Source organism: Drosophila takahashii, chromosome 2R (assembly GCF_030179915.1).
Source record: "Drosophila takahashii strain IR98-3 E-12201 chromosome 2R, DtakHiC1v2, whole genome shotgun sequence".
NCBI lineage: Eukaryota > Metazoa > Arthropoda > Insecta > Diptera > Drosophilidae > Drosophila > Drosophila takahashii.
The window spans coordinates 11116201-11132883 of record NC_091679.1 but is presented as its reverse complement, the minus strand read 5'-3'; the positions used below and the strand labels follow the sequence as shown (position 1 = coordinate 11132883).

General features: G+C 36.9%; 1 protein-coding gene and 1 long non-coding RNA gene across 2 annotated transcripts; one reads left to right on the top strand and one right to left on the bottom strand.

Annotated features, from left to right (window-relative positions):
- Positions 1–233: 233 nt before the first annotated feature.
- Positions 234–888, bottom strand: LOC138912110 (serine/threonine-protein kinase GE16371-like). The gene is made up of 3 exons (XM_070211966.1): positions 805–888; positions 581–736; positions 234–515 (listed from the first exon to the last, which is right to left on the bottom strand). Exons 1-3 carry the CDS (start codon positions 886–888, stop codon positions 234–236), a joined length of 522 nt encoding a protein of 173 aa, XP_070068067.1.
- A 10168-nt stretch (positions 889–11056) lies between these two features.
- Positions 11057–16465, top strand: LOC138912420 (uncharacterized). The gene is made up of 3 exons (XR_011417965.1): positions 11057–11442; positions 11501–15376; positions 15435–16465. It is a non-coding gene; the product is annotated as an uncharacterized lncRNA (long non-coding RNA).
- Positions 16466–16683: the final 218 nt, after the last annotated feature.

The following is a 16683-nucleotide window of genomic DNA, read 5'->3' as shown; positions in this document are numbered from 1 at the left end:
TTTATAAGTACAAATAAATTATGGCTTATATAATAGCGTTTAAACATACAGAATACAAAACTTTCTCCGTCATAAATGGAGGTTATTTAAACATTCCACACGGGCACATTTCATCCATTATAATTTATAAGTACAAATAAATTATGGCTTATATAATAGCGTTTAAACATACAGAATACAAAACTTTCTCCGTCATAAATGGAGGTTATTTAAACATTCCACACGGGCACATTTCATCCATTATAATTTTTGCATTCCATTTTCTCAATTTCCATCGTCCAATAGTGATCAGGGATGTCTTTGCTTGTAAAGCGAACGTCCGGATCCGACTGCAGCATATTAGCGATCAGATCGCGTACGCCGTCGCCTATATCCGACCAGTATGTATCCGGAAACTCGTAAATATCCGAGATAATAGGATCGAACAGTGGTTCCTGCTGGTTGTCAGGCGCAACAAACGGAGGAAATCCGCAAAGTAATAAGTACAAAATTATGCCGGCGGCCCAAACGTCGATCTGCAGGAAGAAAATACGGGAATATTTAACAAACTTATTGCAGCTTTTATATGGTTAATTATCACCTTTAACCCATATCCGACTTCCAACAATATCTTTGGTGCGACATAAGTTGGTGTACCGCAGACGGCATAGAGAAGATAGTGATCGTTTACTTTACATGTTAGTCCAAAATCAGCTAACTTTAGTTTGAGAACGTTTCCATATTCATCTAGTTCCACCTATAAATTTAAATAGTTTTTATCATTATTTTCTCTACAGTGATTATTTTGAACTACAATCGCCTTACTAGGAGGTTCTCAGGCTTGATATCCCGGTGCACAATGCCCATGGAATGCAGGTAAGCCATGGCTGACCCCAAATGCCTAACCATAATATGCTACTGACTTTCTGAGAACCGAGTTACCTGATTAATTGCATCGAACAGATCACAACCTAAAATTTATTAATTTAATACATTTTGAAATGTACTGTATAAAAATTACAGCTTACCACTTACATACTCCAATACCAGATACATATTTGTATGTTTGTCCACATCCATTATAAGGGATATTATATGAGGATGATCCAACTTCTTCATGACTCGAACCTCAGCATCAATGTAGTGCTCCTTGCCCCTGCATTTGTTCTTATCTATTATTTTCAAGGCATATGATTCACCCGTTTGACGGTGCACGATTTTGAGCACAATGGCAAAGTTTCCGTCGCCTATAATTGGACCCAATGTGTATCTTTCCCGAATATCTGCTGGCAAATCATCTATCTCTAGGCCAAGGCTTTTAAGTAAAGGCGCTTGCTTATGGTGTTTGGGCGGGGCAGAGGCTTTGAATTCCTCCGAACGAACCAGTGGAGGATAATGAGTTTTGCTCTTAAAATGCATCTTGGGCTTGGGTCCTTTGCAGGTGGTACCGGCCGTGCGCAGGGTCTTGACACTTGACACTAATAGAACGTTGCTCTTCCGTTTCCAGCTAAAATCCTCCGCAGTGTTGATACGCTCAGTGCCATATACAAAGAAAACATCATCAGGTCCAAAAAAATCGGACAGTGTAAGCACCGATGCACCTGACAGGGTGAATACAAAGACATTAGAACATGAAAATGGATAACGCCATACGATTTTTTTGCACACGATTTTTGGGTGCTGGCTTCACTTCAACTGGCTTTTCGCTCTCTTGCCCAAAAGCCAACTGGCTTTTCGCTCTCTTCCCCAAAAGCCAGCGAGAGAGCGCTCTGAAGCCAGCAGCTCTGTTGTACGCATACAGCGACAACCAGTGGAGGATAATGAGTTTTGCTCTTAAAATGCATCTTGGGCTTGGGTCCTTTGCAGGTGGTACCGGCCGTGCGCAGGGTCTTGACACTTGACACTAATAGAACGTTGCTCTTCCGTTTCCAGCTAAAATCCTCCGCAGTGTTGATACGCTCAGTGCCATATACAAAGAAAACATCATCAGGTCCAAAAAAATCGGACAGTGTAAGCACCGATGCACCTGACAGGGTGAATACAAAGACATTAGAACATGAAAATGGATAACGCCATACGATTTTTTTGCACACGATTTTTGGGTGCTGGCTTCACTTCAACTGGCTTTTCGCTCTCTTGCCCAAAAGCCAACTGGCTTTTCGCTCTCTTCCCCAAAAGCCAGCGAGAGAGCGCTCTGAAGCCAGCCGCTCTGTTGTACGCATACAGCGACAGCCGACGACTGTATGTGTGCACATTAGGGTGGACTTCTTTAAGGTCAACTGAGCTCAGCATCTTAAATGGTAGGTTTCTGTGTCCAATAAATTTATGCGAAAACAGAAAAATTTTATTTCATCGTTTAGGCGGTGCGCAATGGCCCTAAAGTTTCGCTGAAAATTAAGTGTAAAACTAGGAATTTACCCCATTCCATTTCTTGTCAGATTTTAACATGTCAACTTTTTGGTTTCGCTCGAATAAAAGAGTCAAGTAGAAATTTATTTCATGAATATTAACAGTTGGACGTAGCCTAGCCAGTAGTGCTTCTGTCTCCGAACAAAAAAAACCGAGTTCGATTCCCGACTCATCATTTTTTTTTTGTGACTCACAATAAAATAGAGATTCTATTTTACAATTTTGAAGATTAACTATTACTTTTGCGTTCGCCAATACAAATTTTCGTCAAAGAAGAAAGCCAGCATTTAGGATACAACGATATTGACTCTTATTTTTCAGAGACCGTAATATTTATAAGTTTTACTCTAAAAGTCCTTGATTATTCGTTATTATTGTTATTATACCCGTTACTCGTAGAGTAAAAGGGTATACTAGATTCGTGCAAAAGTATGTAACAGCTAGAAGGAAGCGTTTCCGACCCCATAAAGTATATATATTCTTGATCAGGGTCACTAGCCGAGTCGATCTAGCCATGTCCGTCTGTCCGTCTGTCCGTCTGTCCGTCTGTCCGTCTGTCCGTCTGTCTGTCTGTATGAACGCTGAGATCTCGGAAACTACAAAAGCTAGAAGGTTGAGATTTCCCACACATATTCTTTGGCTTCCTACGCAGCGCAAGTTTATTTTAGCCGAGCGCCACGCCCCCTCTAACGCCCACAATCGCCCATTAACGATTTTAAAATGGGTCCTGCGCCCACATCCTTAAAGATTTCCGATAAGTATAAATGCAATTTTGTTGTGTATATTTATACCTATCGAAATGTAGAAGACATTTTTCAAATCGGACCATTCATTAAAAAGTTATACGCAATCAAAAAAAATATATCTATCTCCCTCGCACTCCCTTTAGCTGAGTTACGATTATTAGTCGGGACACAAACCCGACACAGCGTTCGCACTCCCTTTAGCTGAGTGACGGGTATTAGATAGTCGGGACACCAACCCGACTATAGCGTTCTCTCTTGTTTTTAAGTTGTAATTGTCTCCCAGGGACTCGAATTTTATCAACGACTACATCCCTTGTTAAAAAGCTCGGGAAAGTGATTAAGATACTTTTTAAAATACTGTCAAAGTATAAAATTAAGTCTATGGCATCTAGATGAATCTGAAATATGCGTAATAAACTTTAAAGCCGTTGCGCACCGCCTAAAACTAATTATTTTTTACTTTTTCTTTCTTTAATGGATTAAGGATACAAAAATGCTATATATGAAGGGGTGAGAGCATGGCCTTAGAAATTTCATACAAAATAAGTCCACCCTAGTGCACATGTATTCACAATCATTTCTTCGCTGCAGCGCGCTGGCTTAATATACTCTTTATTTTAAAATTCTAACATAACTAAAAACACTTATTTGTATATATTTATTTTTTTTAGTAATGACCAAATATATGTATGTATATAAATTTCCATAATTTATTTCAAACATTCCCTTCAGTTCCAGAAATCAGTTTTCACTCGTGAATCACCGGGTGAATCACTCGTGACAGGTCATTTGGCACTCGTGACGCACTCGAGATTTTCCATAGAGACATTTGTTCGAAAGTACCTACCCCGTACCATAGTGATAGCTTCAATGACATTTTTTCGAAGTCACTCGTGATATCACCAGTGCCTTATACGAATTGGTCATACGAGACGTCACCACCCTGTGACATGTCACGCATGATTTCACGAGTAACACGTCGCTAAGAAGGGTTCAGACTTGCGTCACAAAAGCATTACGGAGGATGCTTTGGGGTGAAGTGGCATCATTACGTTGAAAATAGCGTTTTATTTCGAGACACAGGAGTACCAACAGTGACTGAGATGATAACTCAGTTCTCGAATCGATACAGGGATCGGCTTCTGGTGCATTCTAACCGCCTGGCTAGACGTCTTGCCACACCACTGGGCCGACGGCGTCTCCGCAGACGACACCCGGCGGACTTATGGATTCTCGGCCGTGATAGACACGGCCCATGCCCCACTGTGGCTCAACTACCCGCAGATTTCGGGATTCTTTTTCTTTAACTATATGACGACAAACATGAAAACAAGAACTATTTTCTTGTGAGGTGTGTTAATTAAAAAATGTGCCTAAAAAAAAAATTCAAAATGTCATCAGCAATTTTATTACAAAAAAAAAAAAAAATATTGTATTTTCTATTCATTTATTTAATTTTATTTATTTCATTGTATTCATTTACATTTCTTATTTATTTATTTTTAAATTATTATTTAAATTATAGAAATTATTATTATTGTTATTTCTAGATCTTTGCTTGACCAATTTGTTTTTAATATTAAGTAAGGCCCTTCTTAGGCACTTATCAGGGTCTTCGGATTGGTGGGTCAACGCTCCTGAAAAAATTAAAAAAAATAGTAAACATAGGTCGATTAAAATCACTAACTAACAATTAGGTAATTAACAATTAAGTAATTAGTTGTTGTTATTCACGTCTGAAAAACTTGGGAAACAGATTGTTTCCAAACAGACAACCAATATAGGTTTCACACACTTTAGAAGTTTAGCGACGAAGCTTTGACGTAAGTCACACCTATAAGTATTCCTAGATGTGGTATAAATGGAAGTTTCGACGCTCAGCTCTCATCCTCTTCTCTGGCTGATGAGGTAGCGTTGACGACCTACCGAAATTTGCAAATCCCAGAAAATCCGAGGTTCACTCCTCACCGAGTGCAGTATGTTGAAATGCTAGACTGTTGAATTATAAACTCAACTTCTAAAAATGACCACGAGTAAGCTAACGCACTCAAAATTTAAATATTTTATTTTTAAGCTGAGAGTACAATTTTTTAGGTGGAAAACGCAATTTTGACTTTGGACTTTATGTTTAAATAAAAAAATTAAAAAAAGACTTCCCAGGTGTCGGGTTTTTTTAATTCTTAAGCGAAATGTAAAAACAAAATGGAAATCAGATCATTTTCAGCGGAGGTACAGTGAACACCGTAAAACGCCTTTTCTTAATAGTGTTTCAGCATTCGCTTTGGCACCGATATATAAGCCGATAGTATCGGCTATAAAACTTAGTGGATGTTATTTAAATGACACTTAAAAATATATTAAAGGTTTGAATTAAATTCATCCAACCAGTTTTTATAGAAAAAGTGTAATAGTGGACGTGGGTTGTTGAGTTTTAGCGGTTATTTTCCAAAAAAGTAGTAGTGTAGGCAACGGGCAGCTTCTATTCTTGATCGCGAATCCTATTAGAATTCGTTGTACCCACCTAACACTTCCGCTCTATCCAAAATTTTAAAGCCGGCGGGACCCGTCTTAGGGCTAGCAGTCTGTCGGGACGGGGTAAGTTCTTGATATTCAAACTCTGAAAGTCGATCACACTAATATAATTACAGAGTCCCTCTATCATTAACTTTAACCTTTGATTTTCACTATTGTTTACTTATAAAATGGATGACTAAGGTGTAATGTGTATCACTATTCTTTAAAAGCACTCTCTGATGTTATTGAGAGGCTGGCTCTTTACCGTCCCTTCCATGGTTTCCTTAGCCAAGTTGTGCGAAACCCCTAATACAAATGCTACCGAATTATCTCAACCCAAGCTTCCTGCTGTGGAATCCAAGTTTACCAAATCATTCTTATATTCTCAACAATTTAAATAACAATACTAATCGCTTCAATGTTTATTATAAAGTTGTATTATAAACTAATGTACTTTGCAGAAATTGTTTCTGAAAATTCAAATAATCAGTTTTCTTTAACAGTATACAAGACTATCGAACCTTTTGTAAACCTCTGATTACACAGGCCGACAATATGTGACATGGGTCGATGTCCAGGCCTGCCACCATTTTATTTTGAATAATGAGGCTTTTCTAAGCATAAGTCGCCACTACGCATATAGTCCATCAGCTCTGGTATTTGCGGTATCTTTAATTTAAGAAAATCACAAATTTTCTTCGTCTTTTGGGATACGTCTTCAAGAGTGGTCAACCAATTTTGGTAATCTTTTCGGTCGTTTCTTTTATACGGTCGTTTTGGAAAATTCAATCTAACTCAACCACAAGAGGAGGTGGGCGCATTCAAAATTTTAAAGTCACAGCAAAGTTTAAAAATCTTCATTTGTGAACATCGTTTAAAAATTAAATAAAAATATTTTCTTCTACAATGCATTTTTGATCCAAAGACACCTTATGTCCTTAATTTTTAAGACACTCATCAGGTTTTTGTGAATTGTCATGGAATTTTTAAAATTGTTTTTCTTCCTTCCATCACAGTGACGATTCACAAACAGTGCCCAAACCTGTCACAATTTTAAATATCATAATTCTAAACGATCTAAGTAGTTTTGCTTTGAGTATAAGCACATGACCGTAGCCTACTAATCTTAGGGGGCTGAAATGCCTGAAGTGTAATCCCCCTCCAGCTTTTAACTTACGCCCATGTATAAATATTTTTAAAGCAAGGGTCACTTGTGTTCAAAAATAGTTATGCGTTACGTAAAATAGTGACAGGTTTGGGCACTGTTTGTGAATTGTCAATGTGAAGGAAGTAAGAAAAACAATTTTAAAAATTCCAAAACAATTCACAAAAACCTGATGAGTGTCCTAAAAATTAAGGACATAAGGTGACTTTGGATCAAAAATGCATCGTAGAAGAAAATATTTTTATTTAATTTGTAAACGCTGTTCATAAATGAAGATTTTTAAACTTTGCTGTAACTTAAAAATTTTGAATGCGCCCACCTCCTCGTGTGGTTGAGATAAATTGAATTTTCCAAAACGACCGTATAAAAGAGACATGTAACTATTTAATTCCGAAAAGATTACCAAAATTGGTTGACCACTCATGAAGATATATCCCAAAAGACGAAGAAAATTTGTGATTTTCTTAAATTAAAGATACCGAAAATACCAGAGCTGATGGACTATAGGCGTAATGGTTAGCTTAATTCATTCTTTTTCGTAATCTATTTGTTTATATTCATGGTTCTTAAATTTTTTTAAAAAATTAAAAAAATATATTGTAGACAGCCGATTTTGTGTGTGCATTCAAAACGGTCGCAGCAAAAGTGATCTTTATTCGACAGAATTCTGCACGCTTAGCCTATTTTACCAGGGTTGGGTACATAGTGTGTGTGAGTGAGACAAGTATAGTGTTACTTGGAGTAACAGGGATGTATATATGTACAAATAGTGTGACCTAACTTAAAGTAAGTGTATGTATGTATAAACAGCTGCTTAGGAATATATATGTATGTATGTGTATGTGTGTAACTTATTGCTACAATTCGGCCATCCTGACCGGAGAGCTCCTGATCTCTTAACTATTTACATTTTGTATCCATGGCCGCATATTTCCTACTGCCCAAACTCCCTTATAAGGAAGCCTAGATTGTTGGAACCCTTCAACATCCTCCAAGACATATCTATCGTTACGCAAAACTTTAGTCACTCTATAAGGGCCTTTAAATCTCGGTATTAATTTTTTAGATACGCCTACATGACAGTCGAAATTCTTTATCATAACTAAATCATCTTTCTTATACTCATTAGGGTTTTTTCTTTTAAGATCTGTACGTAATTTATTATATTCTTGAAACTTTTCAATACTCTTACTGGCTTTCTCTTTTATTATTTCTAAATTTCTACTTTCGCTATCTTTATTTAACTCATCTAATTTCTCTTTTAAGCTATCTATAACTTTTCCCTTCTGAGATACTCCGAACAAAACTTGACTTGGGTGTTGATTGATTGACCTTTTCATCGTATTATTAAGTGCGTGTTCAACTGCTTCTAAAACTGTATCCCAAAACAACCCTTTGTCTAGTTCGGTCAACTTAGCGATCATGGGACCTATGCTTCTATTCACCCTTTCGACTTACCCATTTGCCTGCGGGGATCCGGTTGCTATCTTTGTGTTTCACATCGATTTCCTCTAAAAAGTCATGAAATTATTTGGACGTGAAGCATGTCCCTCGGTCTGAAATCACACATCTTGGCCTACTGTATGACCTGAAATAGTTCTTTAATGCTTATATAGCTTCTCTAGACTTTGTGGTTTTAGCCGGATAAAGTCTTACGAACTTTGTGAATGCGTCTATTATTACTAAAACATGTTTGTTAGCTCTACTCTTATCTACCGGACAATAGTGGTCTATGTGTATAACGTCAAAGGCAATGCTTACTTTGGGGTATTATGTAGAAAACCTTCATCTTTTCCAGACTTATCAGAATAGGCGATACATTTCAAACAATTATTAATGTGTTGCTTGCATTTTTCACGAACTTTGGGGAACCAGTAGCTTTTTGAGATAACTTCTACCATTTTATCTATTCCTACGTGCCCTAACTGATCATGATAACTAAACATAACATGACTTTCCATTTCGTTTGGCACATAAAATAAAAGAGAATCCCTATCCTTTTTCCTGTAAACTATTCTGTTGCGCATTTCGTAATCCTTAAGTTCTGTCTGTTGAAGTTGCTCTACTATACTTTTTATTTTTTCATCTCTACTTTGACAAATAACTAAGTTTTCCTCAAACGAATTAGAATCAATCGTTAGTATGTGTGTGTTTCTACTAAGTGCATCGACATGTTGCATAAGCTTACCGGCTCTATGTTCTAAGGTATAGTCATAATCTTGAAGAAAAAGCGCCCACCGAGCTATTCTTGGGCATAGTTCATTTTTATTTAACGCAAGAGTAAAAGCACTACAATCTGTAACTATTTTGAACTCTATTCCCTGAAGATATATCCTAAAACATTGTAACGCGTAAACCACTGCGAGCGTTTCTAGTTCGAAACTATGGTATTTCGCCTCCACATCTGTCGTGCGTTCTGAAAAATAGAATACCGGGTGAAACTTATTGTCTTTCTTTTTCTGAATTAAAATTGATCCAAAACCTAGGGAGCTAGCATCACAGTGTAGCTCTGTCGGATCTGTTGGGTTATACAACGCCAAAATAGGGGATTCTAAAAGATTTACTTTTAACATCTCAAAAAACTCTAACTCTTTTGCACCAAATTCAAACTTTTTATCCTTTCTTACAAGATCATATAATGGCTTAGCTTTTTTTGAGAAGTCTTTAACGAATCGTCTGAAATATGAGTACTGTCCAAGGAAACTTTCAACTTCATGCGTTTTTGTCGGAATAGGAAAATCTTTTACAGCTGGCATACCTTTTAAATCAGGTTTAATACCCTCTCCCGATATTATGTATCCTAAATATTTTATTTCACTTTGGAGAAACTCGCACTTGTCTAATCTAAGTTCTAACTTGTTATCTACCAATCGCTTAAATACCTCCGTTAATATTTCTATGTGACTTTTAATATCTTTCGTTGCTATCAAAATATCGTCCATATAAATAAGTACTTTGTCGTCTCTAACTAAATGAGCAAAAATTTTATTCACGAACCTTTGAAAAACTGCAATGGCGTTTCGTAAGCCAAACGGCATTCTAAGCCATTCATATTGACCCATAGAAGTTGTAAAGGCAGTATATTTAATTGAATCTTCGTGCATGTGCACGTGGAAGAACCCATTTTTAAGATCTAACTTGGTAAAAATAATTTTTTCGGAAAGTTTATCAATAAGGTCGTCTATAAGGGGGGTGGGGTAATTATCTTTCAACATGTTCTTATTTAATGTTCTGTAATCTACGCACATTCTTAACTCTCCAGACTTTTTCTTAACTAGGACTATTGGTGACGCATACTCAGACTCGCTTACTCGAATAATACCGTTTTGAATGTAATCATCTAACAAATTCTGGACCTGACTTTTCTCTGCGTATGTTAAACGCCTTGGAGGGTAATTGAACGGTTTAGTTTTGTCAAAATTCAGTTTTATTTCCCATTTAACTAAAGGTATCTCAGGTCGTTTTGGTTTTGTATACAACTTATCAAATATGTCTATCAATTTGTTCTTTAAATTAAATTCACACTTATCGCTTATGTTTAACTGATTGCTATCGGTTGGATCAGGATATTCAATTGACATTATTTCTGACTCAAAATTATCGCTGGGCTGACACTTTCCACTCGGACTTAACTCTATCGTTTTGCAAGAATTACTTAATTTTCTTTTGCTTTCATTATGTTGCTCTTTATCTTGGAACTTCAAATTATCTTGACTACACATTTTTACCAATTTAATACCATCTGTATTCCCATCCGTTTTAATTCTTTCGTTATTGTAATCGTGTTCAATTCTAGTTATAAACCGAACATTTTTAATAAATTTAACTGCGCGATCGTTCTTAACTTCCTTGTCATAACCACTAATATCCATACTCTCATTTAAACACTCATTTTCTATACCGCTATTAATAACACTAACATTAATAACATTTGAGCGATCATTTTCAACACAACTATCACCGATGCGATCATTTTTAAGACTACTATCGTTAGATAGTAAAAAAATTAAAAATTAATAATAAGTATTTATACATGTATTTGTATATGTTTTTTTTCCAGAATACCTGCTGAGTAAGAGAACACATCAAAGCAAGTTCGGTGGCAAAACATTCAGCGGTTATTTTTCTAAAACTAGTGCAAGAATACGGACGCGACAATTACGGACGCAACATGTTGCTACTTAACAAAAAACTGCAACTTTTGTTGCTTGTTGTTAAAATGTTGCAGAGCTATTATTTGTAGGGCGCTTGTCGTTAATATTTTCAATTTTTAAATTTCCCACTTCAATTTAAAATTCCCGCCAGTTTTTGAAGTTGCCGCCAGGAATTAAAATGGCAGAGCCAAATTTAAATAATTACGGTTTTTACAACACTGAAAAGACGTGTTCGATAAATCCTTTTTGAGCAACTCTGGTCCCACACTTTTTCGATAAACAGGCCTGGCTGCCTGATGCATTTCGATTATTCGGTCTTTCCGTTTTGAACCTTGGCTGTGTGAAGATCGTTTTCTCCTGAGCGTATTTTATTTAAACCCAGAGATCTACCCAAACCAAATCGTGGAAAATATCAGACATCCTCAGCCTTTTATAAGGTTTTCTTTTACCAGTGGGTTCCTGTTGATTAAAGGAAGTAAGTTTTACTATTATTTCGTGGAAAAACCCCACTTATAAAGTAATGCGTTTTATAGGAAAATTCTTGGAAGTCGAGTTTACTCCTTCACGTGGCTGACGGCCCGGGGAAATTTTCCTCCCAGATTTTCATCTGCATCTTGGAAAATTGAAGTCGAGTTTACTCCTTCACGTGGCTTACGGCCCAGGAAAATTTTCCTCCCAGATTTTCATCTGCATCGTGGAAAATTGAAGTCGAGTTTACTCCTTCTACCACCAACGCCACAGGATTGTCAAGATTTTCATCAGCTCTCCACATCCATCATAGAGCATCAATCAGAAGTCTAATCAAGAAAGTGAAGAAATCTAATCAAAAAAACTGTGAAAATTTCAACCAGCGTTGCCACCTAGCGTCCACGCTGAAAATTCTTGTGAATTCTGGTCCAAACAATTCCGTACAAATTCATGCACGTCAGTGCCAACAACATAGTGCACCCTGTGTCTCACATACCTACATAGTGCAGCCCTCTGCTGAAAGTGCGAAAGTGGGCAGGCCCAAGCCTGCAACACCCATTTTGTGATTCCGTCTATTACACCAACACAATTTAAATTCTAATCAGTTACATTTTTATCAACTAAATTCCTATTCGTAATTTAAATTAAATTTATTTATCGCTAAATTAATTTAAACATAAATATCAAATAAGCCGTTAACGTAAATTATCTTAAATCTTAGTGTAATCAAATAATTCGATATGCAGTAAGCAAATCTCGTCATGAGAGCAAGTGTTTAAGCCCCTGGAAGTGTTTTTCCCTAATTTATCTTTACATTCAGTCAATTGAAATGCAGTTTTCAAATTTATAAACAAAATTACAGCCAATAATACAACATATTGAAAGCGCTTTCAACGTTGGATATTTTGGGTAAGTGATCGGCTCCGGTCGTAATGCTACATTTTTGATTGACTGTATACAATAATATCCCAATGATTTTAATATTTTAAAACAAATTCCCCCATGACTAAAATACTTGCTCAGTGAATTCAATTACAATTAATTATTTTTTTGAAATCAATTTTTAATTTAAATTAAATTTTCTTGCTTTGGTTTAAATATACTCATTTAATATGAGCTTAGCATAAACTTTATATGAACCCCAACTTTGTAACTTTAATGTTCACCTTTGTTAGTATTACTTATCTTGTATTAAACCTATTATAAACATGAATTGCTAAATTTTTTCTAATGGAAGCTTGCAGCGATAATAATGATTAGGAGTTAGGCGTGTGTCGAAGGGATCACCAACCTGTGTCAGGTTATGCGGCTGTGGTGATCATGGTAGGGTGGGCAATGTCAGCGGCAAACAACATCTTCGCTGCTGACACCGACACACACATCAGATGCTGCCATTCCATCTAGGCAGCACCCTTCTTTTCAGGTATTCCCTTCCCTTTTACCCCAATCTTAGTTCTGTCCCCCTACAATTAACCTCAAAGTCAGTTCGCACGCGAATTTAAATAGGATGTTTTATATACATATGCGAGCAAGTAGCACTGTGGATCAAATTGGAAACTCACTCCCTTTACCGACGAAACAAGAGCCGGAACCAGCGCGTGCCCCACTTGAAGCTACACCCACCATCTTTCGTTGCTGTTAGAATCATTCGTGATATGCTACAGTATTATATTATATATAATAATCTTATTTTGGCGCCCAACGTATGGGGCTAAACCGGCATAGCCCGATTACAAATATTTTGTAAAGGTAGTCACTTCCATCTGACTAGGTTTCTATTTCTGACTTTGAAGTTTTTATTGTTTTTCATTTTCCCTTTTTTTAGTTTAGCTGTTTAGTTCCGTGGATACAATAATTTATTTATTGCCTAGACTAGCAGTTGAACATAATTTTTTTGTTGGTGTATCTGGATGTGTTATAATTAATTTTATGACTCCGAAATCTAACTTAAAAATCATCGTGTGCAGGCAAATTGTGATTAGGAAGCGTTGTTTATTGGTTTTTACGTGGATTTAATTGCTACGGCCATCCCGTCTACTGACACTTATTTAGCTTGCATACCCTACAGGTTTATTTTATTGTGATCGTGAGTGGCAGAAAGTTGAATTGTTGCCGTTTGCCTTTTTGGCTTTGGCTGTGCTTCGTGTCCATTAAAGTAAATTTTTTTCGTTTCGTTGAGGATTTTAAAATTTTCATCGACGTTGCGATCGTGAGTTTCAGGAAGATGTTGTCTTTTGCCTTCTTCGGCTGAACTTCGTGTCCGCGTATGATTGCTTAATTTACTCAACAATCTATACCTTGAAGGCGACATTCGAAGAGTTGATACTGGATACAGGATTGTGGACAAGTGCTACACCTGCCGATCAACTAACTTCGTTCGTTCAAATTCCCTTTACTCTTTCTATTATTCAACAACTATACTATGAATAAGATCGTCGAAAATTGAACCTGGATGTAGGCTGTGGACAAGTTCTGCGCCTTCCGATCAACGGATTATGATCGAATTCCCTAACCTTTTCTTTTCTACTTTTCAAAACCCTTGTATCACCTGGCTGATGTTTGACTCTAAACTATTTGAATTGCTTGCATGGCTTCCAAACTTTTATGATTGATTACCTTTCTTATATACACATTTTTATTCAATTTCTTCCATTTATAATATTTAATAATTTTTTTTTTTGAATAGGCTTAAATAATTTTTCTATAATTACATTTAGAATTTCGGTGTTGAAATGCCAGTACCGCGCACTGACGATCTTCATTGTCACTGTTGCTCTGATATTATTCAGTCGGAGTCTGAACTTTATATAACAAATTGTGGACACAGTTTCCACCAAAAGTGTCTAGACAAACCAGGAAGGACCTTGTGCCCTGTGTGCAAAGAGGCCCTGACTCACTTGACTGGTATTCCATCCGATAGTTCTGGTGCATCTACTTCAAAAGGAGTAGGTAAAACCCCCGTTCCCCCCATATCGGTTTTGACCCGATCACAAACTAAGCGGCTGGAGGATACAAGCCTAAACATGGTAAATCCTGGGGATAACACAGCTCCACTGCCGCAGGCAGAGCAACAAAGCATGGCTGATTCCATTAAGAAAGCTATAGCGGAAGCGATGGCTACAGCCATGTCAGAGCAGTCAGTCATTTTAGCTAGGTCTATGAAAGATCAAACTGATAAGCTAACACAAGCTATCACAACAGGGCTTAACATCAATTCGAACAGTCCACAACATTCTGTACAGTTGCAGAATAATTTTGATAATTCTGGACTACCACTTGACAATAATTCCGTAGGTCGCGAGTCTGGTGGTTCCGAAAATGGTCAGAGAGACATCTCCAATTAGGATCCACTCCTGATTGCCCAATCATTCGTAAACCAGACTTGACTAACATACCGGATGTACCTTTTAATAACCACTATGATACCTCTGACACCATTTTCTTCCCAAAATCGTCGAAACATTAAATTTTCGCTACATTTATCTTCTCCAAGCGCTGATCACCCTTTGTTGATTTCATCCCCAAAGTGTGATTTTGGTGGGGGGGTATTTGTAGGGCGCTTGTCGTTAATATTTTCAATTTTTAAATTTCCCACTTCAATTTAAAATTCCCGCCAGTTTTTGAAGTTGCCGCCAGGAATTAAAATGGCAGAGCCAAATTTAAATAATTACGGTTTTTACAACACTGAAAAGACGTGTTCGATAAATCCTTTTTGAGCAACTCTGGTCCCAAACTTTTTCGATAAACAGGCCTGGCTGCCTGATGCATTTCGATTATTCGGTCTTTCCGTTTTGAACCTTGGCTGTGTGAAGATCGTTCTCTCCTGAGCGTATTTTATTTAAACCCAGAGATCTACCCAGACCAAATCGTGGAAAATATCAGACATCCTCAGCCTTTTATAAGGTTTTCTTTTACCAGTGGGTTCCTGTTGATTAAAGGAAGTAAGTTTTACTATTATTTCGTGGAAAAACCCCACTTATAAAGTAATGCGTTTTATAGGAAAATTCTTGGAAGTCGAGTTTACTCCTTCACGTGGCTGACGGCCCGGGGAAATTTTCCTCCCAGATTTTCATCTGCATCTTGGAAAATTGAAGTCGAGTTTACTCCTTCACGTGGCTTACGGCCCAGGAAAATTTTCCTCCCAGTCTAATCAAGAAAGTGAAGAAATCTAATCAAGAAAACTGTGAAAATTTCAACCAGCGTTGCCACCTAGCGTCCACGCTGAAAATTCTTGTGAATTCTGGTCCAAACAATTCCGTACAAATTCATGCACGTCAGTGCCAACAACATAGTGCACCCTGTGTCTCACATACCTACATAGTGCAGCCCTCTGCTGAAAGTGCGCAAGTGGGCAGGCCCAAGCCTGCAACACCCATTTTGTGATTCCGTCTATTACACCAACACAATTTAAATTCTAATCAGTTACATTTTTATCAACTAAATTCCTATTCTTAATTTAAATTAAATTTATTTATCGCTAAATTAATTTAAACATAAATATCAAATAAGCCGTTAACGTAAATTATCTTAAATCTTAGTGTAATCAAATAATTCGATATGCAGTAAGCAAATCTCGTCATGAGAGCAAGTGTTTAAGCCCCTGGAAGTGTTTTTCCCTAATTTATCTTTACATTCAGTCAATTGAAATGCAGTTTTCAAATTTATAAACAAAATTACAGCCAATAATACAACATATTGAAAGCGCTTTCAACGTTGGATATTTTGGGTAAGTGATCGGCTCCGGTCGTAATGCTACATTTTTGATTGACTGTATACAATAATATCCCAATGATTTTAATATTTTAAAACAAATTCCCCCATGACTAAAATACTTGCTCAGTGAATTCAATTACAATTAATTATTTTTTTGAAATCAATTTTTAATTTAAATTAAATTTTCTTGCTTTGGTTTAAATATACTCATTTAATATGAGCTTAGCATAAACTTTATATGAACCCCAACTTTGTAACTTTAATGTTCACCTTTGTTAGTATTACTTTTCTTGTATTAAACCTATTATAAACATGAATTGCTAAATTTTTTCTAATGGAAGCTTGCAGCGATAATAATGATTAGGAGTTAGGCGTGTGTCGAAGGGATCACCAACCTGTGTCAGGTTATGCGGCTGTGGTGATCATGGTAGGGTGGGCAATGTCAGCGGCAAACAACATCTTCGCTGCTGACACCGACACACACATCAGCTGCTGCCATTCCATCTAGGCAGCACCCTTCTTTTCAGGTATTCCC